This window comes from Ceratotherium simum, chromosome 22, assembly GCF_057802395.1.
Source record: "Ceratotherium simum simum isolate JZ-2026a chromosome 22, ASM5780239v1, whole genome shotgun sequence".
NCBI classification, from domain to species: Eukaryota; Metazoa; Chordata; class Mammalia; order Perissodactyla; family Rhinocerotidae; genus Ceratotherium; species Ceratotherium simum.
The window spans coordinates 6,503,199-6,531,095 of NC_141921.1; the positions used below are offsets into that span (position 1 = coordinate 6,503,199).

Here is a 27,897-nt window from a genome sequence, read left to right on the forward strand (position 1 = left end):
TATTGCAGTTCTACAACAACTTCACCTCAATGACTTATCTGGCTCTCTGGCCTCTCTACTCCTTGACCTCCTCAATTTTAATGACTCTCCCTTCCACTTCAGCCACCCACTTCCATGGCTGCACCATAGACCTTGTCAAACTCTTCATGGCTTTGATGGCTTCAGACAGGGTGAGGCCAACCCCTCATTCCGATGAGTCCAAAATTTTTCTCCCAAATCTTTCTCCCAAGCTTCAGACCTCCACATCCAATGCCAAATGCAGCCTCCCCCTGGATCTCCCACTGTTTCTCCTAACAAGATAGGTCAATGTCAGAAGATTAACTCCTTATCTTTCCCCAAATCTTGTTCCCTTTCTTGTGTTCCCTATCTCAGGAGCAGATGTCCACAGGTGAGTTTTTAAGGGTGATCTGGGAGTGATCCTTGACGCCTTCCTCTCCTTCACCCCTTACAACCAAGCGATCACCCAAATTCCACCAATTTTACCTCGTAGGGGGTCATATGTAATTATTAATTTATCCTACAGCAGATATTGAGGCTTTGCAAACTCTGCCCAGAACAAGAATTCTATGGGTGATTTCTCAAATCTGTTCCCTCCTCCTTGATATCCCTATCACAAGTGCCTATGTGGTTCTCAACTCTGACTCCACGTAAGAATCACCTAGGAAGCTTTCAAAACTACAAGGCCTTCACCTGCCACCCAAATAGTCTAATTTAACCGAACTGGGCTGGGCCTACAGAATAGGAGTTTTTGTTTAAAGACTTTTTTTTTTAGGGAAGTTTTGGATTCACAGCAAAATTGAAAGGAAGGTCCAGAGATTTCCCAAATACCCACTGCCTCTACACTTGCATAGCCTCCCCCATTATCAAAATCCCCTCTGGTGTGGGATTTTGATAGGTGTCCCAGTGGATGTGAAATGGTATCTCATTGTGGTTTTAATTTGCATTTCCCTAATGAGTAATGATGTTGAATATCTTTTCCCATGCTTAAAAGCTGTCTCTAGTCTTAAACTTCTACTTCAACTCCTTTTGCTACTAAAATTATCTTTCTAAACCTTGTTGGACTCCTGTTTGGAATTTTTCAGTGGCTCTATATCTCCTACAGGATAAGGGCCAAACCAATTAGTTTGACAACTGAGGCACTTCTCCACCTGGCTTCTGTCTATGCCTTGGGCAACAACACTTCCATTCCACGTCGCCTAGCTCTCTTCTAGCCATACTGAGCTACTCATAGTTCTTGGAATACATAGTGCTATTTCAAGCCCCTGTGCCTTTGCTAATAACATTCCCTCTGCCAAGAAATCCTTTCTTGCTTTCTTCAAATATGTCTTCCACTTGCTCTCTGATACTAGACTCCTGTGTCTCCTCCTCTGGAAGGCCTTTCCTGATCAATCCCTCCATAATTAAGTTAGATGTCCCTTCTGAGCTTCCCTCCATAGCAGTACTTCATTGGAGTTGTCTCTTTTTCTCGTCTCTCCAACTAGGCTGTGAGCTCCTTGAGAGCATTGACTAGATTCGCTTTATCTCTCTCATCAGGGCCCAGAACATGTCCTGACTGGAGAAATTAATTTTATGGGATCCTCTTGTCCCTCAAATGCCCTCTGGCTGAAGTGCTAAGAGCTTGTTCCAGTTCCTCAGGAGAAGGCAAAGCCAGCTTACCTTTAGGGCATCTTAAAATAGCCCAGACTACTCAGAAAACCTTCTTCCAATTGCAGGAGTATGTAATAGTTGAAAGATAAGAAATTTTTTTAAAAAGTAATATTAATAATGGATTAATATTAATCCATTTGGGGCCATCTCATCAGCTACAGGTACTGGATTACCTTTCTTACTGTCAGAATGTATTATGCACTACTATGGGCCAGACACCTTCACTCACACAATTATCTCATTGAAGAGGCAACAAAGAGTATAACACTGGGTAAGAGCATAGACTGGAGTAAGCCAATCTGCTGGGTTTCACTTCCACCTCCATACTTGCTAGCTGTATGATCTTGGAAAGCTTAGATGACATTTCTCTGTCTCTGTTTCTTTATCTATAAAATTGGTATGAAAATTATACTTACCTCATAGAGTTCTGGTGAAGATTAATTGAGTTACTGTAAATAGAAAGCTTTTCAAACAGGACTTGGCAGGATATAAGTATTAACTATTATTGTAAAATCCTCCTGCCAATCCTGCAAGCTAGATATTATTATCCTCATTTTACAGATGAGAAAACTGAAGTTGAGAGAGAGGAATGACTTGTTCCAGGTTATAGAATTAACTTGACTCCCAGGTCTGGTTACTGACCCAGATCTCATACTTGGTGTGCACATTTTCTCGTCTTTAAGCCTTCTGCCATTCCCTGTCGGCGTGGGAGAAAGGAAGAAGTGGCAGCTGGTTTGGAACAGTCACCCCAATCAGACTATTGAAGCCTTGTCTCCAGGGTACCCTTTTGTAGAGGGTCATCTGTCCATGTCCTACAAATCATGCATCTGTCATGGACAGTATATGTGTGGATGTGTGTTAAATTCCACTTCCCCAGGCATCCTTGTCTGTCATCTACTTTTCACTGTCCTAGCCCTTTCCTAGGAGGCCACATGCATGTAAATAATTTATTCTTCAACAAATATTAAATGAGGCTTTGCAAAACCCTTCTTAAACCTGGACTTCTATGGGTGGCAAATTCCCTAGTGATAACTCGTTTTTTGTTTTTTTTCACTGAGGAAGGTTAGCCCTGAGCTAACATCTGTTGCCAATCATCCTCATTTTTTTTTTATTTTGCTTGAGGAAGATTAGCCCTGAGCTAACATCTATGCTAATCCTCCTCCACTCCATATATGGGTCACCACCACAGCGCAGCCAGTGAGCAGTACAGGTCCACACCCGGAATCTGAACCTACCAACCTGGGCCACTGAAGCAGACCACACTAAACATAACCGCTACACCACTGGGCTGGTCCCGTGATAACTCGTTTACTCTACATTCTTTCCACTGGATCGTGTGCCCAGTAAATACTTCTCCTTTGTGTCATGCTATATGCTGGCCACTAAGGACACAGAAATGAATAAGACTCAGTCCCTGCCCTCAAGGTGCTCAAGTCTTGAGTCAGGGGGGAAAGATAGATGACAGCAAAAGAATTTGATCAGTACTCCTATAAAAAGAAGCATGGCACCTACCAGAGCACAGAGGAGGCATCCAGCCCAGTTGAGGGGTCAGGGGAGGCTTTCTAGAAGAGGTGCTACTTGAGCTGGGCTTTGAAAGACGAATAAGAATTCCCTAAACAAGAGAGAAGAAAAGAGTATTCTAGGTACAGGGAACACGTGTGTGAAGGCACTGGCGCGTGAAACCAGATGATGTGTGTAGGCTCTACAGTAGTTTGGGATGAGGCACAAAGAGTATGTATGAGAGGGGAAGAGACAAAGCTGGAGAGGCAGGCTGGGCCGGATTACAGCAGGGCTTGGAGCAAAGGTAAGGAGCTCATATTTCATCTTTAATGCTATGTGACATTTGTTTACAGCTCTCTTCCTGCACAACTGCTTTCTTCTTTTTCTTTTTTTTTTTTTTTTTTTGTGAGGAAGATCAGACCTGAGCTAACATCCATGCTAATCCTCTTTTTGCTGAGGAAGACCAGCTCTGAGCTAACATCTATTGCCAATCCTCCACCCTTTTTTTTTTTCCCCAAAGTCCCAGTAGATAGTTGTATGTCATAGTTGCACATCCTTCTAGTTGCTGTATGTGGGATGCGGCCTCAGCATGGCCGGAGAAGCAGTGCATCGGTGCTCCCCCGGGATCCGAACCCCGGGCCGCCAGTAGCGGAGTGCGTGCACTTAACCGCTAAGCCACGGGGCCGACCCACAACTGCTTTTTTCTGACAGTCGACATTCAGCTACATTCAGAAGTCCAGATTAATTTACCCATTTATTCAGTTATTCACTCATCAACATGTACAGAGCAGCCACTTGTATCAGTTCTTATACAGCGACAGGAGGCCTCAGGAATAGACTTTTGGGGGATGACCCCCAGAATCTTCAAATCTTGTGAGTTTTTTAGAAGGCACTAAATCTCAGCCCAAAGTTGAGATGATTCACCCTGAAACCTGATCCCTTCCCTGTCCCTGGTGTTGCAACCCGTTGGGTCATTTGGACTTTCCCAAGCATGCTGCAGTGAACCAGGTCGGGGGGCACACTATGGGAATGGCTACAATCGCAACAGCTGAATCCGTCAGCCTGGGTGGTGAATACATGCCTACTGTGCTCAGGCACGTGGAGCCTCATGAGTGAGATGGAGAAGGAAGAGAATATCAAGTCTCTGCTCTCTGGGAGTTCACAGTCTAAAAAGGCAGAAATTTAGACCTGGACGACACCTTAGAAATCTAGTCACATGGGATAAATGGAGCGCTTACAAAGTGCTGACTATGTGTTGGGACCTGAGACCTGGTTCCTATCATTAAGGATTTCACAGTCTGGTAAAAGGTAATGTAGAAATAGGTAATGATCACAATGCTTCAGGAGGTGGAGGAGATCTCAGCTGGCTAACCACAGCCCACTGTCAACCAGTAACAGTTAGGAAGGTGTCCTAACAAGGTGTGATGTCTGAGCTGATGTCAAGGGTGTCATAGTCTGGGCTGAGGCTAGAGGAAGTGGGAAGAGCAGCCCACATGGAGAAAACAGCCTGTGTTGTTCAGAGAAGAGGAATGGGTCAGAGTGATTGGTTTGTCTAGCAGGTGGGGAAGTATCAAGTGGAGTGGTAAGCAGGGGCCAGATGAGAGGGCCTTGACTGCTGAGCTAAGGATGTGAGCATTGTGGAGCCATCGGTTTCCAACATAGGGGCCACACAGTTAGATCTGCCTTTTAGAAAGACAAGTCCCTGTCATTGCTGGGTTCCAGTGTACTCATCTGTAAAATGAGGGAGTTGAAGATGATCTTTGAAATCTTTTCAGTGCCTGTGTCCTATGAGTCTGATTTAGAGCAGCGCTTCTCAAACTTGATTGTGCATTCGAATCACCTGGGGATCTTGATAAACTGTAAGTTCTGGTTTAGTAGACCAAGAGTTTGTATTTCTACCAAGATTGCAAATGATGCTGATGCTACAGATCACAATTGCAGAGGCAAACGTTTAGAGTTGTTTCCAACCTGTAAAATCTATCAGTTGTAAATTATCTGATTAGAAATAGTATCTTAATTTTTATAATGTTTTAAGGTTTGCAAAGAGGTATACCTACATTATGTCCTTTACTGCTTTCAGCAGTTCTTCCGGAGAGGTAAGATAAGGAGACAAGATATTCTTGTTTGTGTGAAGCATCCTTAAAACTCAGGTATTAAAGTTAGTTTATCTTCTCCCAGCGTCATGGTGGGGTGGGGATTGTGAGTCCCATTTTACAGATGAGAAGACTGAGATCTGAAAAGAAAATGGACTTAGTCAAGGCCAAACACTATAGAAGTAGCAGAACAGGGAGTAGAACTGAAGCCTCCTGCCTATTCCAGTGCTATTTAAGCATGTTTCTATGCTGCTTCAGGCATCCATTCATTCACTCAATACAGATTTATCATAAACCAACTACATTTCAGACCTATCACAACATGTGAATGCGGAGAAAATTACCTTTCAATAACTGGAAAGAGTGAAATATACAAATGTAGGGGGAAAGAAAGGCTTATTGGAGAGTATGGTTTATTGTTGAGCGGTCAGCTCTAAAGATGGATTATAAAGGAAGAGAGATATCAGACAAGAAAGATACCAATATTAATCTCTGACTTTTGTATATACATTCATCAAATATTTACCAAGCCCTACTCTGCACCAGGCCCTGTGTTAGATTCTGATGACACAGGCATGAATCAGACAATTCTCAGAGAGTTCACAGCTTAGTTTAATAGAGCATTTCACTGCTTACACGCCCTTTCCCCACCATTAATAGCTGCCATTTGCTGAGTGCTTAATATGTGCCAGTGTTGTACTAAGCTTTATACATCGTCATAATTATCTTAACTAATCCACAAAAATCTCTTTAGAATGTACACTACACGAGGACAGGGATTTTTGTCTGTTTTGTTCACTGATATATCCCTAGAACCTAGCAGAATAATTATCACATAACAGGTACTCAAAAAAATTTGTTGAATGAATGTATAAACAACCTTTTTACGTAGATAAAACAATTACCCCATTTCACAGATGAGTAAACTAAGGAGCAGGTAGATAAAACGCTTTGCTTGAGGCCTCCCAAATGGTAAAAGGCAGGATTAAGATACTTTCAGAAGAACCCAGAACTGTCTGACACCAAACCCAATGGTTTTACCCTGTGTATGCTAGTGGTTCTCAAACATTAGCATCATCGGAATCACCTGGAGAATTTATTGAACCACAGATTGCTGGGCCCCAGAATTTTCAATTCGGTACATCTGGGGTGGGGCGGGAGAAGATTCATTTCTAGCAAATTTCCAAGCGATTCTGATGTTGCTGGTCCAGGGACCGTATTTTGAAAACCACTGCTCTATACCAAAATGCCTCCCAATTTCTCATTTATTCCTATAAGGTAAATAGAGTAGAGATTAATATCCCATGGCAGATGAGGAAAATAATGCCAGAAAAGTAACACAACTTGTCCAACTTCCCACACAAGCGTGGGATTCCAAGGTTAGTGTGCTTCTCAAGTCCTTATCACTCTTGATAAGCCTCACTGCCTCAGATGATGATACACAGGCAAGGGCACAGAGGAAACCTGAGGCCGGGAGGAGCCGGGGTATGTATTTGTCGGGAGCAGGTGAAGATCAAGTTGGAAACGTTACCGTCCAATTTGCTGCCCTGAAAGAAGAGTCCATGGCTCTGCCATTAACTGGCTGTGTGCCCTGGGCCAAGCCCCGTACTCTCTCTGAACCTCAGTCCTCTTCTCTGTAAAGCAGGGGACTTTGCAGCTGCCAGCACAGCCCAGGAGCCTCAAAGACAGGGAAGCTGAGGTTGCACTGCATCCTGTTTCTAATTGCTTTGTGCTGGCTAGAGGCCAGGCAGGTCATGCGGGGACTATGCCACGTGCAATCACCGCTGCTGAAACCTGAGTCAGAGCAGGGCAGACACCTGTCACGGCCTCTCCCTGTCTTCCGTAGGAGAGATGCAGGGAGGGAGGGCTGCAGGCTATGCAGGCACGGGCTTGGGGGATTATTGGCCACAGCAAGAAGGGCAGGGTGCCTACACGGCTAACCCACCCGATGCTGAGGGTCCCCATGGGACCTGTAGAGGATGGAGAACTGGTGCCCCCTGGGGCACCTCCAAGAAAGCCAAATCATCCCGAACCCCCTGCCACCCAGCAGCTGTACCAGCCAGCTCAGTTTAGACACGAACACCAATCCCAGGCCTTCAAAGTGACCTCACAGCAAACGTCATTGGTCCTGTCTCTCCGCACCAGAAGGATCTTGTCTGCTCACCGGACTCCTAACCTTTGCTGGAGGCTTGGCGGGCTGTGTGACCTTGAAGAAGTCACTTTACTTCTCTGAACCTCCTTTATAAAAAGGAAATATTAATACCTACCCTGAAATGACCCATAAGACAGTGAACACGTCTAGGGAAGACATCGTGTCTTTTTTTTTTTTTTTTTAATTTTATTTATTTATTTTTTCCCCCAAAGCCCCAGCAAATAGCTGCATGTCACAGCTGCACATCCCTCCATTCGCTGCACGTGGGACACGGCCCCAGCATAGCCAGAGAAGCGGCGCATAAAGTTTCAGTTAAGCAAGATGAATAAGCTCTAGAGATCTGCTGTACAACACTGTACATTGCACCTATAGTCAACAATAATATATTGTACACTTAAAAAATTTTTAAGAGGGTAGATCTCATGTTAAGCATTCTTACCACAATAAAATAAAATTCAAACAAACAAAAATACAAAGTGGCTACAGCATTTTGCATTCTGACCAGAAATGTATACCAGGGTTCCAGTTTTTGTTTTTTGTTTGTTTTTTTTTGGTGAGGAAGATTGGCCCTGAGCTAACATCTGTTGCCAATCCTCCTCTTCTTACTTGAGGAAGATTGGCCCTGAGCTAACATCTGTACTAATCTTCCTCTATCTTTTCTATGTGGGATGCTGCCACAGCATGGCTTGATGAGTGGTGTGTAGATCCATGCCCGGGATCCGAACCTGTGAACCCCAGGCCACTGAAGCAGAGCACACGAACTTAACCACTATGCCACTGGGCCAGCCCCATGGATTCCCGTTTTTTTACATCCTCATCAACACTTCGTATTTGTTTGTCTTAATTGTAGAATTCTAGTAGTTGTGTGGCAGTATCTCATTGTGGATTTTTATTTGCATTTCCCCATGCTCAGTGCCTTTTGTGTGCTTGTTGCCCATCCATATGTCTTCTTTGTTGAAATGTCTACTCAAATATTTTGTTTAAAAAAATTTTTTTTTTTTTTTTTTGGTGAGGAAGACTAGCCCTGAGCTAACATCTGTTGCCAATCCTCTTCTTTTTGCTGAGGAAGATTGGCCCTGGGCTAACATTTGTGCCCATCTTCCTCTACTTGATATGTGGGATGCCTGCCACAGCATGGCTTGATAAGTGGTGGATAGGTCTGCACCTGGAATCCAAACCTGTGAACCTCAGGCCACTGAAGTGGAGTGCACGAACTTAACCGCTATGCTACCAGTAGTGGCGGCCAGCCCCTAAAAAATATTAAAAAATAATTTTTAAACATTGTCTTCTGATTCTTGAGTTGTAGGAGTTCTGTATATGTTCTGGATGCAAGTCCATTGTAGGATAGATGGTTTGCAAACATTTTCTCCCACCCCCCGCCAAAATATATAAGCACATTTAAAATGTTAATAAATATTACCAAATTGCACTCCAAAGAGGAGGCACTAAGCTTTATTCTCACCAAAAGTGTATGGGAATGCTGGTTTCTCAGCATCCTCACAAACATAAGATGCTAAACTTTGTTAATCTAAGAGATGAAAAATATCACACTGTTTTGTTTTTTAATTTTTATTTATTTTTCCCCAAAGCCCCAGTAGATAGTTGTATGTCATAGTTGCACATCCTTCTAGTTGCTGTATGTGGGACACGGCCATGCGGCCGGAGAAGCGGTGCATCAGTGCGCACCCGGGATCCGAACCCAGGCCGCCAGCAGCGGAGCGTGCGCACTTAACCACTAAGCCACGGGGCCGGCCCTATCACACTGTTTTTAATTTGCCTTCCTTTAATCATTAGGAAGAGAATCTCATCAAATGTTTATTGACCAGTGCTTTTCCTCTTCTAAGAGTCGCATGTTCTTGTTGAAACCTTGTGTTTTTCAATTTTGCATCCCTTAAGCCCTGGTCCTTATTAAGCTTCCAGGGAATGTTTGCTGAATGAATGAAGAATGATACTGTGAAGAATGAATGAGATAATGTATCTAAAGTACTAAACTAATAATTAGTAATCAATTAATATTAGTTGAATTTAAGTCTGGAGTCAGGAGGTGAGCGCTATAATGCTCTTGAATTCTTCCCCCCAGGATTTGGAACGGTTGTTGTGAACTCTAGGATTCCAAGAGGCCTGGTTTCTCCCAGTCCTCTCACTGTGTGTTTTAGGGTAAATCGCTTAACTTCTCTGACCTTCAATTTCTCTGCAACAGTCTGAACAGTGTCTATAAGCTGCATCATGCTTATAGAAAAGGGTTATTGGGCAAAAAAACATAAGATTGATTTACAATAAGCATATATTCATGTATTACTTGAATAATTAAAACAAGATTAAAAAGTAAATGTGAAGATTGTAAGAATAAAGGGTCATAAACCTAGAGAGATAAAGACAGGACTAAAAAAAGAAGCTGGCTGCCCTTTTGATGGCCTTAAATTTCCTTTAAAAATATATGACTTCATACTTGGCCCAGCCTCTCTTCCACCTTTCCCCCAACCCTCTATCGCCCTCTATTGCTCAGGTGGTCTCATTTCAACGTAGTTCAACTCAGCAAATATGATTAAGGGAAAAGTATCATTTGTGGCCAGTCCCTGACTATAGTTATCCACATTACCCTCACCAACCCCTACTCTGTTCTTGGCTCTGTGACCAGCACAAGGGACATAAAGCTCACAGTCTGGTGGGGGACACAGACCTTCATGCCATTATGGGAATGACAAGAAACATTTCTGGAACAGGAATGACTCTGAGCCAGGCACTGTGCTAAGCACACTGCATGCATGAACTTTTAGTCCTACTGACAGCCATACAAGGGATCTGCATTTACAGAAGAGGAATCGGGCTCACAAATGTGACTGGATCAAGGTCACAATTTAGTAAACATGGGACATGGATTCTGACTAAGATCTGTCTGCTCTCCAAAGCCAGTCCTTTCCTACCACATCATATCAGAATAAACCAACTGGTGGGGAACACTGACATGGGAGCATCTAAATCTACTTTGGGAGTGTGTGGTTATTGCACCTGGGAAGACTTTATGGAGGAGAAGATCTCTGATTTGGGCAGACAAGGGTGGTCCAGGCATCAAGAGCAGCAGTAAACAGGGACACAAACCTGGGACCTGTTCAGAGAACAGAAGGTTGGGTGGGGTGTGAGGAAAGAGAGGCAGGAGAGGAGGCTAGCATCAGATTGCACAGGGCCTTGAAGGCCAGGCTAAGGAAGGTGAATTTGAAATCAAAGGTCAGGGCTTCCCTACCTGGGGCCCGTGTACTGGGGTCTCACAAGGTCATCAGGGGTGTGAGAAACCACAGGTAAATATGGCATATCACCTGAAATGTCGATTTTACGCAACGGCTTTGGGAAAAGGCAATCTTGTGTTATCCTATGAAAGATGTATTATAGAATTGAATGTAAAATTATATGAATTTTAAAAATAAAACTGGGATTTCAAAGACATTTCCCAGTTGCAGTAAGCTGCTCCCCAATAAGGAAGTGGTCGGAAGTAGCCCACTCTCCGACGCCATCAGGGATAGGTTAACAGTGGAGCCATTTGGGAAGCCATGGATTGAGCTCTCTGAGGGCTCTAGACTAGGGCTGGATGGGATTCAAAGATGCATAGGAACTGACTGTCTTTGGAGGGCTTTCAGTCTAGGCTTTATGGAACTGATGATTCTGAGCAGAACAAGACAAAACCAGGTGAAGTTCCTCTCTCTTCCCCATTTCCTTGACATGTTCCTCTTATACCTCATTCATTATTTTATTCAAAAAATATTTATTGCACTTCCTGTGTGACCTCGGAGAAGTTACTCAAACTCTCTGTACCTCAGTTTCCTCATCTGCAGAATGAGGATAATAATACCTACCCCATAGTGTCACAGTGAGTGTCACAGTGAGAATTAAATGAAAATTTGTATAAAGCTCTTAAGAGTATGGAACAAAGTTCAGCACTGTTTAAGCGTTAGCTATTATAACAGTATTATCACTACAACTCCTGCAGCTACTGTGTTCCAGTCATCTTCTCCCACAGCCATTCATTCTTTAGGTCATTCGTGTTGGAGGCAAGGATTCTGGGAGGAATCCTATGCAGACGAACCAGACTGCTCATTGCACTTGTACAAACTTATGAATATTGGTTTGTTCAGCTACACTTGGCACATAGTAGGTGCTCAAAGTGCTTGCTGACTGAATAAACAAATGTCTTCCTACTAAACTTCACGCTCTTTAAAGGCAGGGACCATACTTCCCAGCTGTTGTCTTACTAGAACCAAGCACTTGGTGAGGCACACAGTAGGCACTTAGGGATTACGGAACTAACGAATGAATGGCTAGAGAAAGGGATAAATGACTGCAGGCAGAAAGTCATTAAGGCCACAAAGCTGCCACAGATGAAGCGCTGCAGAAAAACCGCCACCAGCTTTAGGAATGGGCTCAGCAGAGGAACAGATGTGACGGCAGAAGACCTTAACAACCAGGTAGAAGACCCGGTTCGCAGCGCCGGCCTTCCGGAACACCCGGGCGGGCGAGCGCGGACCCCGGCGGCGCGCCCCGCCCAGGCCCCGCCTCGCCGGCTCACGTGACCACGGGGCGGGTGTGCGCGCGACCGGGGCTGAGCGGCTGGGTAATCGCGGCTTTGCAGCGAGGGCCATGGCTGGCTTGGTGGACTTTCAGGACGAGGAGCAGGTCAAGTCGTTTCTGGAGAACATGGAGGTGGAGTGCCACTACCAGTGCTACCGCGAGAAGGAACCGGACGGTGAGCGCCGCCGGCACGGCTTGGGGGCACGTGGGGGAGTGGAGGGACGTGGTGGGGGGAGGGCTTGACGGGTCACGTGGGCGACCTCTGAGGGGATCTGGAAGGGCTCTGTGGGAGGCTGACGACGTTGTGTGTGTCGAGGAGGGGCGGATTGGTTTCCACGAGGACCTGCGGGACTCGCAGAGGGGGAACGCTCCGCTGCACCGAGCCTAGAGGCCGGGGCGGGGTAGGAGGGGCAGTGCTTGGACCTTTAGGGTAGAGAGACTGGGGATACATCAGTGCACAGATGAAATCCCCTGTCCTCATGGAGCTTACATTCCAGTGGGAGGAATTGGACAATAAACATAAGGAAATAAATGAAATAGTGTGTTAGAAAGTAATATATGCAATGGGAAAAAGAACTGACTGAGGGGTCTCAGGAGTTCAGGAGGGCATTTTAAGTTAAGTGGTCTGGGGAATTATTGAGAAAGTGACATTTGAAGAAGATCAGGAAAATTTGTGCCAGCGGCAGGTAACAGCTAGTGAAAAGGCCCTGGGGCATGGATGTGCCCCGTGTGTTGTGGGAACATTGAGTTGAGTTGAGTGGATGGTGGTGTCCAGAAGGGGCCACCCAGAGCAGCCAGTGTCTTTGGGTGGTTTTCTTCTTCCTACTTTATTTTTATTAAGGAAAAAAAAATGGCACTGGCCCTATCTTCTAAAAGCTTGCAGTCTAGTTTCCAGAACATGATATAGCTATTTCTTGAAAGTAATCAGCTACACCGAGTTGCTCTGCGGTATGATGACTTAAATAGAACCCAGGGTTGTTCTTTGAGGCCTGGCCCATGTCCTAAGTGTAGAGAGAATTCACAGGATTTGGTGTCACTGGGGAGCAGGATGGTTGGGGAAGACTTTTGGGGGAGGTCAGAGGAACAGGCAAGTGTTGATTAAATGGAGGAGAGGGTGGGAGAGGGAAATGCTGTCTTTTGGAGGTTGAAGTCAGAATGTCATGAGAAATAAGAGTGAAGAGGGAGCCTGGGCCACAATGTGTCAGGCTTTGAATGCCAGGGTAAGGCGTTTAAACTTTATTCTGTAGGCAATGGAGAGCCATACGTGTCTTGAGGAGTGAATTCATGGTAGTGTACTCTAGAGAATATACCAAGCAATGGAGTGGGGAAGGGTAAGCATGTAAGGATTGTCTGTGGCACTTTAGAAGGAGAGCCTGAGAGGAGGCTGTAGTTACTATAGCTCCTGGTACAGTAGTTTCCTTCAAAGTCACCATAATCTCTCACCTGGATTACTGAAATAGCCTTCTAACCTGACTCTCTGTTTGCATCCTCACTCCTTTAAAATCTATTCTCTGGGCCGGCCTGGTGGCGTAGTGGTTAGGTTCACACGCTCCGCTTCTGCAGCCCAGGGTTCGCAGGTTTGGATCCTGGGCGCAGACCTACACACCGCTCATCAAGCCATGCTGTGGCAGGTGTCCCATATAAAGTAGAGGAAGATGGGCATGGATGTTAGCCCAGGGGCAATCTTCCTCAGCAAAAAGAGGAGGATTGGCCACAGATGTTAGCTCAGGCCTAATCTTCCTCACACACAAAAAAATCTGTTCTCTTCTTGCAAAATGATACTTTAATTTTTATTTTGTTAGCAAAAATGTTTGTTTATTAGATTTTTAAATAACGAAAATTACACATTTGTTATTATCAGTGCTGGAGTGTGTCCCCTCATGCACTTTACTTCCTCCATATTCATCCAGGTATGTACAAACATACATACCACAGTAACCTTTTAAAAAAGGCACATTGGATCATATCACTGCCCTTCTTCAAACCCTCCAGTGGTCTGCTGTTGACATGGAATAAAATCCTAACTCCTTTCTGTGTTCTCCAAAGCCCTGTGATCTGGTCCCTGCCTTCCTCTCGTTTCCTGCCCCTTTCCTCCTTGATCCAGCCTCATTATACCTTATTTGTGTCAAGCTTATTCCCTCTTTTGAGTCTTTTTGCTTACTCTTCCTTGTGCCTGGGACTTGCTGCCCCCTTCTCATTTCATTGTCTGTAAATAGCTTGTTCATTCTTGTTATTCACATCGCAGCTCAGACCTCAGTCCTCAGTGAGGCTCTCCCTGATCATCTGATCTATGTTAACCCTTCCCCCAACATGCACAGCAAACCGTCATATCATCCTGTTTTATTTCAGTCATAACATTTATTACTGTTTGAATATATCTTGTTCAGCTGTTTACTTATTGTGTTTCCTCCTCTAGAATGTAATTTTTAAGAGGGCAAGTGGTTGCATTCCCAGCATCTAGAACAGTGTCTGGTACATAGATGCACATAGATGCTCAAATATTTGTTGATTGAAAATGAACAAGAGATGAGTGTTATGGGGAATGAAAAAGAAGGGACAGAAGGAAGAGATATTAAGGAGAGGCTTACTGGGACTAGAGACTGCCAAGGAGAGAGAGTATTTTCAACTCTGGTAGCTGCCATTTCTACTCTGTCTTTGGGCTTCATGTTCCTAGCCTGGCGAAGGAGGAAGGTACAGTCATCAAAGCATCCCTTTCTTGCTGCTGCAAAGACTAGCCCATCCCATGGGCCCTTTTGGTTTTCGGTGTTTTACTGCTGAACTTCCTGAGAAGTTCCAAAGCTAGCAGAGTTTCCATCATGGAAATCAGTGGGTCTTTGGGCCTGGCTGATAGGGAGCAGAAGGGTGCTACCAGAAGGGCTGGTGAGTGATGGAATCAGTGCAGGGCCCAAGGTCTCCCCAGTCCGAACATTGCTCAGTCCCCAGCTAAGGGCAGACAATGCCATTTGTAGAAATGGCTGAATGCTACCTGCATTCCTTGTGGTAAGGTCATCTTGCCACACCTCGGGAGGAGAGAGGCTGGTCCTAAATAAAAGACACATTCTGGCCTGCCACACCTTGACCCTCCCCCTTGCCGAGCAGCAACCCCAGACACGAATAACAGCTCTTGCCCTTTCCTCACAGGTTGCTATCGGCTGGTGGACTATTTGGAAGGGATCCAGAAGGATTTTGATGAGGCTGCCAAGGTGTTGAAGTTCAACTGTGAAGAGAACAAACACAGCGATAGCTGCTACAAACTGGGGGCCTATTATGTGACTGGAAAAGGTAAGGAGGGGCCTGCTTTCTTTGGTCCTTGTCATTGATAGTAGTGCTGGCATCACATTCCTGGGCCTGATACTGAGCCCTCCGTGCAGAAGGGTCCTCACAGGCACAGAGGAAGCACGTTGTAGGAAAATTTGGAGACAGGAGTTCAGAGTGATGAGGGGAAGAGCACAGTCTTTCAAGTTAGGCAGACCTTAGGGAATGCTATTTGGAAGTAGTGAGACCTTGAACCAGTCACTTTAACTCTGTGCCTCAGTTATATCACCTGTAAAATGGAGAAAAAATAGTACTTGCTTCATAGGGTTGTTTTGAGGATTAAAGAGGATAATGTAGGTAAAGGCATCAGCATGTGCCTGGCACAGAGGAAGGGACCAATAATTAATTCCCTTCCATCTATCTTTTCTCCTCATGCCCTAATTGCAGTTATCGCTGGAGTAGCAAGTAGTGTTTGTTATCTATTGCTAAATAACAAAATATCCCAACAAACATTATTTCACATAGTTTCTGCAGGTCAGAAATTTGGGAGTGGCTCAGCTGTGTGCCTCAGGATCTCTCATGGTTGTAGTCAAGACATTAGCCAGGGGTCTAGGGCTGCAGTCCTTTGAAGACTTGAGGGGAACTGGCGTTTCCAGTTCTAAGATGGCTCCCTCACATGGCTGTTGGTGAAGGCTTCTGCTTCTTGCCAGCTGTTATCAGGAGACCTCAGTTCCTTGTAACCTGGATCTCTCCGTGAGCTGCTTGTGAATCCTTGCGCCGTGGCAGCTGACCTCTCCGGAGTAAGTGAACCAAAAGAGAGAGCAAGGTGGAATCCATAGTGTCTTTTATGACCTACCCTTGGACGTCACACGTTCTTCATTTCCATCACATTCCATTTATTAGAAGTGAGTCAGTAAGTCTAGCCCGCACTAAGGGGAGAGAACTTAAATTCCACCCCTTGAAGGAAGGAATATCAAACCACCACCATAGGGAATATGACCTTTGACAGGCAGCTAATTGTTTTTGCTCACTAGATCATGAGCTTCCTAAGGATGATATGATTCATTCATCCCTTGTTCCTGGTGCCCAGCCAAGCTTGGTTAGAAAGATATTCAGTGAAAGTTTGATGAAGAAGATGTCTTTTTAATTCTCTGGAGCTGTGTGGACTATTTCTGCTTTCATATGGGACATGGGGTCTGTGGTAGTCTCTATTTTGAAGAAAGTTTAGCATCAACAGGAATATCAGCTTTCGTTGCTGGAGCAGAGGAGCATTTCTTTGACCTAGTAATTCTCCTACTGTCCTTTCCTAAGGAAATAACTGGAAATGCAAATAAAGATAATGTGCCGAGATACTCACCCCAGCATTATTTATCTGGCAAAACTTTATTTTCATTAACATATAATTTATAAGTAATATGTAACTGCATTATATTAATTATTTTTTTAAAAAACCTGTGTGCCAACAGTAGCAGCTTAAATAAATGATGCTACTTCCATTGGATGAAATGTTATTTAGCCCGTTAAAAAATAATGTTTCTTTTTTTTTTTTTTGCTGAGGAAGATTTGCCCTGAGCTAACATCCACAGCCAATCTTCCTCTTTTTGTATGTGAGCCACCACCACAGCATGGCCACTGACAGATGAGTGCCTGGGAACTGAACCTGGGCCACTGAAGCAGAGCACGCCGAACTTAACCACTATGCCACCAGGGCTGGGCCTAAAAAATAATGTTTCTAAAAATTTTTGTTGATATGGGGAAAAGCTTATGATATAATATTCAGTGAAGAAAGCTGAATACAAAATTATATATGGTGTGATCTCAGCTATATAATACAGTGTGCAAAACCAGAAATGTTCCTAGCTATTTGGTGTCTGGATTTGTGTCTTGGTAAAGTTTTGGGTTCCTTTTGTCTTTATAATATTTTACTATATTTATTTTCACTAGTATTTACTATATTTATTTTTACTAATATTTTACTATATTTTCCACAAGGAGAAAGTTCCTTATTGAATTAGGGAAAACAAAAGAGGCTGTGAAATTATTTTCCCTTCTCTTATTAGACAAACTTATGTGATTAATGATTGTGTACTGAGACTTTTTTTGCTTAAGTGCTCCTTTGTTGAGCAAACTTTTAGTATCTACTATCTGCAGTGAAGCAATGAGTTAGATATGGACCCATAGCAGGGAAGAAATATACTAACACCTGTTATACCTGGGAGAGCTTGATAAGCATCTTCAGAGAGAGAGAGACATGTAAAGTACTGTGGGCGTTCACTGCTGGGAGTGTGTCGTTATCAAGGAGTGCTGTCATAGAGGAGGAGCCATTGAAACTAGTCCTTGAAGGACAGAGCAGATTTTGTTTGATGGAGATGGAATAGTTATGTCTCAGGCAGGGAGAAGGTGAACAGATGTGAAAGAACACGGTGTTTGGAGAACAGTTCTTAATCCTCTGTTAAGCTGACATTCTTAAATACGTTTCTCCAGGTGTTTAAACCAAAGTGGTTACAGAGGATCCTGTTAGCTGATCTTTGCTACTCAAGCTGTTCTGGATTGCTGTTTAGCAGCCCTTGGGCCCTGCCATGTCTAAAAGCCAGTACTTTTGACTCCCCCTGCCTAGTTCTGAGGCAAAAGATTTTCCAGTCTTTTTGGTTTTGTCCATTGTTCCTGAAAGCACACCCAGTGTCCTTTCTTGATACAGACTCGTTAATAACTCCCCTTTTACCAAGGATAGCTTGGGACATGGGAAAAAGTGAGAGTCCAAGGAACACACTTTTTTTTTTTTTTTTTTGGTGAGATCAGCCCTGTGCTAACATCTGCCAATCCTCCTCTTTTTTTTTTGCTGAGGAAGACTGGCCCTGGGCTAACATCCATGCCCATCTTCCTCCACTTTATATGGGACGCCGCCACAGCATGGCCTGACAAGCGGCGCGTTGGTGCGTGCCCGGGATCCGAACCGGCGAACCCCGGGCTGCTGCAGTGGAGCGCGCACACTTAACCGCTTGCGCCACCAGGCCGACCCCCCAAGGAACACACTTTTAGTCCTGAGCACTAATTGACAGTGTGGCATCAGGCAAGGTATTTTCCTTACCTGAGCTACAAATTCCTCATTGACAAAATGAGAGCAATAAGGTCTGCTCATACCTTCTTCATAGGATTTTTCTGAGTGTCAAATGAATCAGACGACTGCTTTGTTAAGCTGTAAAACATTCTGTCAGTGTGAACAGGTGTGTTTTGTCTTGGTTGCTGCAGAAGTTACTTTGGATTGCACACTTAGATGACCCAAGGAATGTTTTGGCCAGATGTTTTCATCTATGAAATCAACTTTATTTTTGCGAAGCAATCTAAATGTCCTACAAAAGGAAATGGAAAGTAACTCTAACACACAGCTCTTTGATAAAATATTATGCAGCCAATAAAACAGATTTAAGAAGGGTTTCTAGTGAAGAAAGCTCATGATTACAACATGTAAAAAGAAGACCAAACTACATAGAAAACATTCTAGGAGGAAATACACCAAAAATTAAATAGTGATGGTCTCTAAGTGTGGTAACAATGGATGATTTTTTTTTCTTTCTATTCAAGTTTTCAATTTCCTCTTCTAAAAAGTAGGATTACTTTATGGGGCTGGCCCGGTGGTGCAAGTGGTTGAGTGCGTGCGCTCCGCTGTCAGGCCATGCTGTGGCAGCGTCCCATGTAAAGTGGAGGAAGATGGGCACGGATGTTAGCCCAGGGCCAGTCTTCCTCAGCAAAAAGAGGAGGATTGGCAGATGTTAGCTCAGAGCTGATGTTCCTCACAAAAAAATAAATAAATAAAAATAAAAAATAAAAAGTAGGATTACTTTAGAGGAGGAAATGAAGGCTCAGATAAGTTAATGATGATAATTGCAAAAAAATATTTATCTCTGGTCAAGATGGCTCTTGTGAGCTCCAGACCGCATATAGCTGACTGCTTACTAGACAGTTCTACTTGGAAGTTCCCACAGTCGCCTCAAACTTAACAGATCCACTATGGAATTCTTAATTGTTTTCTTCTCCCAATTTATGCCCCTGTTGTCTTCCACTTTAGCAAGTGGTTTCTCTCTCCACCTAGTATCTCATGACCAGTTTATCTTCAAAATATGTCTCAGATCTGTCCTGTCTCTCCCTCTCCTGCTACCATTCTTATCCAAGCCACCGTCCTCTCCTGCTTGGATTACAGTTAGGAGATTAATGCAAGTCTCCAATCTTCTTTCCATAAGGCAGCTAAAATGAAATTTTAAGAATATAAACCATGGATTAGATAAAATATATGAAGCAACTGTTTTCGGACGTTGGACAACAGGCAGTACAGTACTGTGATCCCTGAGAAAAGGGAAACACATAAGGTGCGTCCCATCCAGGATTGCTTTGGTTTTCTGCCTGGAGACACTTTCCAGATTGTGCACAAAGAGGTGGAAGCCAAGTAGAGTGTGATATAATAGTCTTGCTGAACTGTTGAGACAGAAGTCAGAGTTTCTGGCCACTGAGGCAGCTGCACTTTGCAGGACAGGATACTAGAGAAGAAGGAGCTACACAGAGAAGGAGATCCAGAAATCCACATAGGGGTGCTCTTAAGTCTTTGGCCCGATGTTAAGCTGCACATCAGAGAGGGAGACCCTGAGAGACTTTGCAGTGAAAAGTTGGTGGGGAGCTGTGAACTGAGAAGCGATTCCAGAGGTTCACAGTGCTGGGAGTGGTTTGAATTCCAACCAGCCAGAGTGGAGAGACCTCATTGAACAACACAGACATTCACCTGAGACTCCAGAAAGGCCATGCCTTAGTAGTAAGACTATTCTGGATCTACTCTAACAAAACTTAACAGCAAGCCTCAGAAGGATCAGGCTGATTCACCAGTAAATTAGCTACCTGCCAGAACAAAACTCAACAGTCTTTAAAGGAATACAGCAAAATCCAGACTAAACAAAGTATCATCTGCAATGTCCTGCATAAAAATAAGAAATTACTAAACAGAAAAAAAGCAGTCAATTGAAACAGACCCAGATATGACAGAGATGTTGGAATTAACAGTGAAATATTTTAAAATGGGTGTAATAAATATGTTTAAGGGTTTAGATAAAAGATGGACATAATGAAGTGGAGAATCTAAATAGACCAATCACAAGTAAAGAGATTGAAATAGTAATCAAAAACCTCCCAAAAAATAAAAGTCCAGGACCAGATGGCTTCTCTGGTGAATTTTACCAATCGTTCAAAGAAGATTTAATACCCATCCTTCTCAAACTATTCCAAAAAATAGAGGAAGATGGAACACTTCCTAACTCATTCTACGAGGCCAACATCACCCTGATATCAAAGCCAGACAAAGACAATACAAAGAAGGAAAATTATAGGCCAATATCACTGATGAACATAGATGCAAAAATCCTCAACAAAATATTGGCAAACCGAATACGGCAATACGTTAAAAAGGTCATACACCATGATCAAGAGGGATTTATACCAGGGATGCAGAGATGGTTCAACATCCGCAAATCAATCAATGTGATACACCACATCAACAAAACAAAGAATAAAAACCACATGGTCATCTCAATAGACACAGAGAAGGCATTTGACAAGATACAACATCCGTTTATGATAAAAACTCTCAACAAAATGGGTATAGAAGGAAAGTACCTCAACATAATAAAGGCTATTTATGACAGACCCACAGCCAACATCATACTCAATGGCGAAAGGCTGAAAGCCATTCCTCTGAGAACAGGAATAAGACAAGGCTGCCCACTCTCACCACTGTTATTCAACATAGTACTGGAGGTTTTGGCCAGAGCAATTAGGCAAGAGAAAGGAATAAAAGGAATCCAAATAGGCAATGAAGAAGTGAAACTCTCACTGTTGCAGACGACATGATTTTATATATAGAAAACCCTAAAGAATCCATTGGACAACTATTAGAAATAATCAGCAACTACAGCAAAGTCGCAGAGTACAAAATCAATCTGCAAAAATCAGTTGCATTTCTGTATGCTAATAACGAACTAACAGAAAGAGAGCTCAAAAAGATAATACCATTTACAATTGCATCAAAAAGAATAAAATATCTAGGAATAAATCTTACCAAGGAGGTGAAAGACCTATACAACGAAAACTACAAGACATTATTGAAAAAAATCAATGATGACATAAAGAAATGGAAAGACATCCCATGCACATGGATTGGAAGAATAAACATAGTGGGGCCGGCCCTGTGGCTTAGCGGTTAAGTGCACACGCTCCACTACTGGTGGCCCGGGTTCGGATCCTGGACGCGCACTGACGCACTGCTTCTCCAGCTGTGCTGAGGCCACGTGCCACATACAGCAACTAGAAGGATGTGCAACTATGACCTACAACTATCTACTGGGGCTTTGGGGAAAAAAAAGGAGGAGGATTGGCAATAGATGTTAACTCAGAGGCGGTCTTCCTCAGCAAAAAGAGGAGGATTGGCATGGTGTTAGCTCAGGGCTGATCTTCCTCACAAAAAAAAAAAAAAAAAAGAATAAACATAGTTAAAATGTCTGTATTACCTAAAGCAATCTACAGATTCAGTGCAATCCCAATCAGAATCCCAATGACGTTCTTCACGGAAATAGAAAAAAAGAATACTAAAATTCATATGGGACAACAAAAGACCCCGAAATAACTAATGCAATCCTGAAAAAGAAGAACAAAGCTGGAGGCATCACAATCCCTGACTTCAAAACATACTACAAAGCAATAGTAATCAAAACAGCACGGTACTGGTACAAAAATAGACACACAGATCAATGGAACAGAATTAAAAGCCCAGAAATAAGACCACACATATGCAGACAGCTAATTTTCAACAAGGGAGCTAAGAACATACAATGGAGAAAGGAAAGTCTCTTCAATAAATGGTGTTGGGAAAACTGGACAGCCACATGCAAAAGAATGAAAGTGGACCATCTGCTATTGCCATTCACAAAAATTAACTCAAAATGGATCAAAGACCTGAAGGTGAGACCTGAAACTATAAAACTCATAGAAGAAAATATAGTCAACACACTATTTGACATTGGTTATAAAGGAATCTTTTTGGATGACATGCCTACCCAGACTAGGGAAACTAAAGAAAAAATAAACAAGTGGGACTTTATCAGATTAAAGAGTTTCTACAAGACAAATGAAACCAGAATCAAGATGAACGGACAACCCACCAGCTGGGAGAAAATATTTGCAAAACATATATCTGACAAGGGGTTAATCTCCATAATATATAAAGAACTCACACAACTGAACAACAAAAAAACAAACAACCTGGTCAAAAAATGGGCAGAGGAAATGAACAGACACTTCTCCAAAGAAGATATACAGATGGCCAATAGGCACATGAAAAGATGTTCAACATCACTAATCATCAGGGAAATGCAAATCAAAACAACACTAAGATATTACCTCACGCCCGTTAGAATGGCTATAATCACCAAGACAAAAAACAACGAATGTTGGAGAGGATGTGGAGAAACAGGAACCCTCGTACACAGCTGGTGGGAATGCAAACTGGTGCAGCCTCTATGGAAAACGGTATGGAGATTCCTCAAAGAATTAAAAATAGAAATACCCTATGATCCAGCTATCCCACTACTGGGAATCTATCCAACGAACCTGGAATCAACAATCCAAAGAGGCTTATGAACCCCTATGTTCACTGCAGCATTATTCACTGTAGCCAAGAAGTGGAAGCAACCCAAGTGTCCGTTGACTGATGATTGGATCAAGAAGATGTGGTATATATATATATACAATGGAATACTACTCAGCCATAAAAAAAGACAAAATCATCAAATTTACAACATGGATGGGCCTGGAGAGTATTATGTTAAGTGAAATAAGCCGGAAAGAGAAAGACAAACACTATATGATCCCACTCATATGTGGAATATAAACCAACACATGGACAGAGAAAACTGTATTGTGGTTACCAGGGGCAGTGGGGGTGGGGGTGGGCACAAGGGGTGAAGGGAGACATATATATGGTGATGGACAAACAAAAATGTACAACCCAAAATTTCACAATGTTATAAACTATTAAAACAACAATAAAAAAAAAGATGGAAGTAATGAGTGAACAGGTGGGAAATCTCATTAGAGAAATTGAAACTATTAAAAAGAACCAAATGAGGGGCTGGCCCTGTGGCTTCGAGGTTGAGTGCACGTGCTCCGCTGCTGGCGGCCCTGGTTCAGATCCCGGGTGCGTGCCGATGCACCACTTCTGCAGCCATGCTGGGGCCACATCCCACATACAGCAGCTGGAAGGATGTGCAACTATGACATACAACTGTCTACTGGGGCTTGGGGGGGGTGGGAAAAAAAAAAGGAGGAGGATTGGCAATAGATGTTAGCTCGGAGCCAGTCTTCCACAGCAAAAGGAGGAGGATTGGCATGGATATTAGCTCAGGGCTGATCTTCCTCACAAAAAAAAAAAAAAGAACCAAATGAAATCCTGCAGTTGAAAACTGTAATATTTGAAATGAAAAGTTCACTGGACAGGCTTAGCAGCAAATTAGACACTTCAGAAGAAAATCATCAATGAGGTTGAAAGATCAGTGAACTTGAAGACAGGATTATAGATATTATCTAAACTGAAGCACTAAGAGAAAAAAAAAAGAACAGAGCCTGACTTGTGGGGTTCAACACCTGTCAATCTGACATACATGTATTGGAGTCCCAGAAAGAGAAGAGATTGAGGCAGCAAAAATACTTGAAGAAATAACAGCAGAAAAATTTCCCAATTTGATGAAAAATATCAGTCCACAGATCCATAAAGCTCAGTGAACCCAAGCAGGGTGACCATTGAAAATTACACCTAGACACATTATTACCAATTTGCTGAAAACCAGAGAAAGAGAAAATCTTAAAAAGCAGTTAGAGAAAAAGATATTGAGGGGAACAAGGGTGAGAACACTGACTTCTCATCAGGAGCAGTGTAAGCCAGAAGACAAAAGAACAACATCTTTTAAATGCTGAAAGAAAAAACTGTCAAACTTGTATTCTACTTTAAGCAAAAATGTCTTTAAAAATGAAGATGAAATTCATTTTCCGATAAACAGAAGCTGAGAGAATGAGTCACTGCAGACCTGTGCTGTAAGAAATGTTGAAGAAAGGTGTTAGGGTTAAAGGAAGATGATAAAAGATGGAAACTAGGATCCATACAAAAGAATAAAGCACACTAGAATGTGTGTGTAAATATAAGACTTCCTTATTTCTAATGTCTTGAAAAGATTGTTTAAATTAGCAAAAATAATAGCAATATATTGTGAGGCTTATAATATATATAGATGTAAAACAAAAGAGTAATATATATAGAAATAAAACATGACAGCAGTAGTCCTAAGGATGGAAATGTGGTAAATGAATGCAAGTATACTGTTGTGAGTTTCTAACATTATAAGTGAAGTGGTATAATAGTAATTTATGGTAGATTGTGATAAGTTAAGGATATATATTATAACCACTAGATGAACCACTGAAAAAAGTATAATTAAAAAACCAATGATGAGAATGAAATCGACTATTAGAAATGTACAATTCAAAAGAACACAAGAAAAAGGAGCAAAAAACCTTTGAGACAAATGGGAAAAAATGAGATTGTAGACTTAAACCCAGTAGTATCAATAATTGCTTTAAACGTAAGTAAACTCTCCAGTAAAAGGCATAGATTGTCAGGCTGGATGTGAAAGCAAGAGCTAACTATATACCGTTTAAATATAAAGGTGGCAGGAATACATTTTCAAAACTGGAAGGACTCAGGGAATATAGAATCTATGAGCTTTTCTAGAAAAGTCTATCTGAAAACCAATAAAGAAGTTAATCAAAAGAAATAATTCAGGAATGGAGAAGCTCTTATGAAAAGACTGGTGATGAGCAGAATCCATTCAGAATGAATACTGGGCTAATTAGGGTTACTGGATAGAATGTAAATAATATAAACCTTTAGGGCACGAAAACACCATAACATTTACTGAGCACTTATTATGTGCCAGGCTCTTGTAAGAACACATTTAAGCTTCCAACATATGAAGTAGATACTATTATCCTTACTTTACAGATGAGGAAAATCTTTTAGAGGTTAAGTAATTTGCCTAAGGTCACACAGCCAGCAAGTAGTGGAGCCAGGACTGGAGTCTAGGTTTTCTGGCTACAGAGCCCAGGCTTCACTGTGCTATACTGTCTCCCTAAGTTGAAATAACATGACCAACAGAAAGTAGAAGGTGGGGAATGAGAGATGGGAGGAAGTATGAGATGCCAGTATCTTCACCTCTTATAGTTGTGAGGCAATACTGTCTAAAATTTCATTAAAAAAATAAAAACAATGATTCTAACCTTTTAATATATTAAATAATCTCTTTATACCTCCAGGGGCCCATTTAGGAAATTTCTCTGTTGAAGAAATATTCATTTGAAGTTGAGCAGTTTCTTCAATTTTGCTTCAGTTTAGTTTTCTTCTGATAAATTCAAGTAAAATGCAAGTTAAAATTGTTATTTACAAATAGCATATGTAATCCAGTTTTTCAGAGTATTTCTATCTAGCTGTCCATTCAGCCAGCCAGCACTTAATCTGAATGCAGCTGCAGAGATGACTGGAATGGGGTTCTCTAAATGATAATGATGGTTATTTCCAGGTGGTGGATTTGGAGTGAGTTCTTTAAAAAATAATGTTAAAAGATAGTTAGGATGTTTATATTTTTTGAGAATGGGTGATGGTACATGGGAATTAGAAATTTTCCATTAAAAAAAAAAAAAACTAAAGAAAAAACTGAGCCCTGTCACCACCTCTGCTTAAAATGACCCATTAGCAGTTTCCCATTGCTCCTAGGATTAAGTACAGGGTCCTTAATGAGACGCAGCAGACCCTGCATGATCTGGCCCCTGCCTGCCTCTCCAGCCTCCCTTCCCCAGTGATTTCTGAGTTCTAGCTACATGGGCTCCTTTTCTCTTGATGTCTTATTCCTGCTGCCTGGAACAACCCTCACCCCCTATTTTCTTTTTCTTCTTTTTTCCATTAATGGCACAGCTCGAATGTTGCTTTGGGGAAGCTTCCTTGACCTCACCCCCTAGTCTAGGTCAGAGCCCTGGTACATTCTCCTAGCACCCTGTACTTTTCCTCCTTACACTTGTCACACTTACACATTTATTTGTGTGGTTGTTTAATGTCGATCTCATTAGACCATAAGATCCACAGGGGCAGGGGCAGTGTCTCTTTGTTCCCCAGAACCTAGCACAGTAGTTGGCAAATAATATGCATTCAGTGTGTATTTAAATTAACGAACATTTAACAAAGTGCTTATAAGGTGCCATGTTCTCGCTGTAACCCTATGAGGTCGCTATTATTATCATTCCCACTTTTCACCTCCTTTACCTGTTTGGGCTTCTTCATAGGATATCATTTGAACAAAAGATTCCGTGGCTAAGAAAGCTGGAAGGTCTGTGCATTATGCCAGGCCACCTTCCTTTCATGCTGCCTTAGCTCAAAGCATATGAACTTTCTTCGGGAATTGTTCCCTAACTTTGGCCTGAGACGTTTAGGTTCTGCCCTGGCATGAGTTTACTTTTTTCTTCCCTTTCCTTCCTCCCAGGTGGACTGCCTCAGGACCTGAAAGCTGCCTCCAGCTGCTTTCAAATGGCATGTGAGAAGCCCGGGAAGAAATCTGTGGAGGCGTGTCACAACGTTGGTCTCCTGGCGCATGATGGACAGGTCAATGAGGATGGCCAGCCTGATTTGGGGAAGGCCAGAGACTACTACACAAGGGCCTGTGATGGCAGCTATGCCTCCAGCTGCTTCAACCTCAGTGCCATGTTCCTGCAGGGCGCCCCTGGCTTTCCCAAGGACATGGGCCTGGCGTGTAAATACTCAATGAAAGCCTGTGACCTGGGCCATGTCTGGGCCTGTGCCAATGCCAGCCGCATGTACAAGCTGGGGGATGGTGTCGATAAGGACGAAGCCAAGGCTGAGGTGTTAAAAAACCGGGCCCGGCAGCTGCACAAAGAACAGCAGAAAAGTGTGCAGCCTTTAACGTTTGGGTAGAGTGGCCCACCCTCTTCTCAACAAACAGCTTGAGGCTGGCACCTCTTCTTTCTGATGCAGCTCTTGGAGGTCAACCTGCTGGAGCAGGAAGACTGGAAATTTGGTATCAGGAGCTCTGGTCACCTAGACCCATTGCCCCAGGGTGTCATCTACTGGGATGTAGCCTGAAATGTTTGTTTCAGTCAGTATTCCTTTATCTGGTGTGTTCTGTGATGACACTCACGTTTATGGGGTCTTAGTTCTCAAACTCTTGTAGCTCTGTGAAAAACAGCAAACTGGAGAGCCATAGAGATTGGGGTGGGGTGGGGTGGGGAGGAGAGGCAAAGAGCAGGAAGTTGAGAAAATCAGCAGCCACAGGGCCTGAGGGAATCAGACATTATTATTATTATTAGTTGGGAGGGTTTGAAAATCAGAAAGTATATCTTAACTTACATATTAGAGAGCTTAAGGAGCTGAGAACATTTAACTAGTCCCAGCTGCCACCCTCTGACATATGTAATCATTGGTGTGGGCTCCCTTTCTGCCTTTAGCATCAGATCTTTCAATAAATTCATAGAGATGAATGTGCGACATAAGGAAGGGATGTGCGACATAAAAGTTAAAGGTCGTGCTTCAGAGTTGTTAAA

The 27,897-nt window shown here is 42.9% G+C and overlaps 1 protein-coding gene across 1 annotated transcript; it reads left to right on the plus strand.

Moving 5' to 3' along the window:
* Positions 1-11,973: 11,973 nt before the first annotated feature.
* COA7 (cytochrome c oxidase assembly factor 7) lies at positions 11,974-27,568 on the plus strand. Its single transcript, XM_004438562.3, has 3 exons — positions 11,974-12,127; positions 15,094-15,234; positions 26,823-27,568. Exons 1-3 carry the CDS (start codon positions 12,022-12,024, stop codon positions 27,269-27,271), a joined length of 696 nt encoding a protein of 231 aa, XP_004438619.1. The 5' UTR covers positions 11,974-12,021; the 3' UTR covers positions 27,272-27,568.
* Positions 27,569-27,897: the final 329 nt, after the last annotated feature.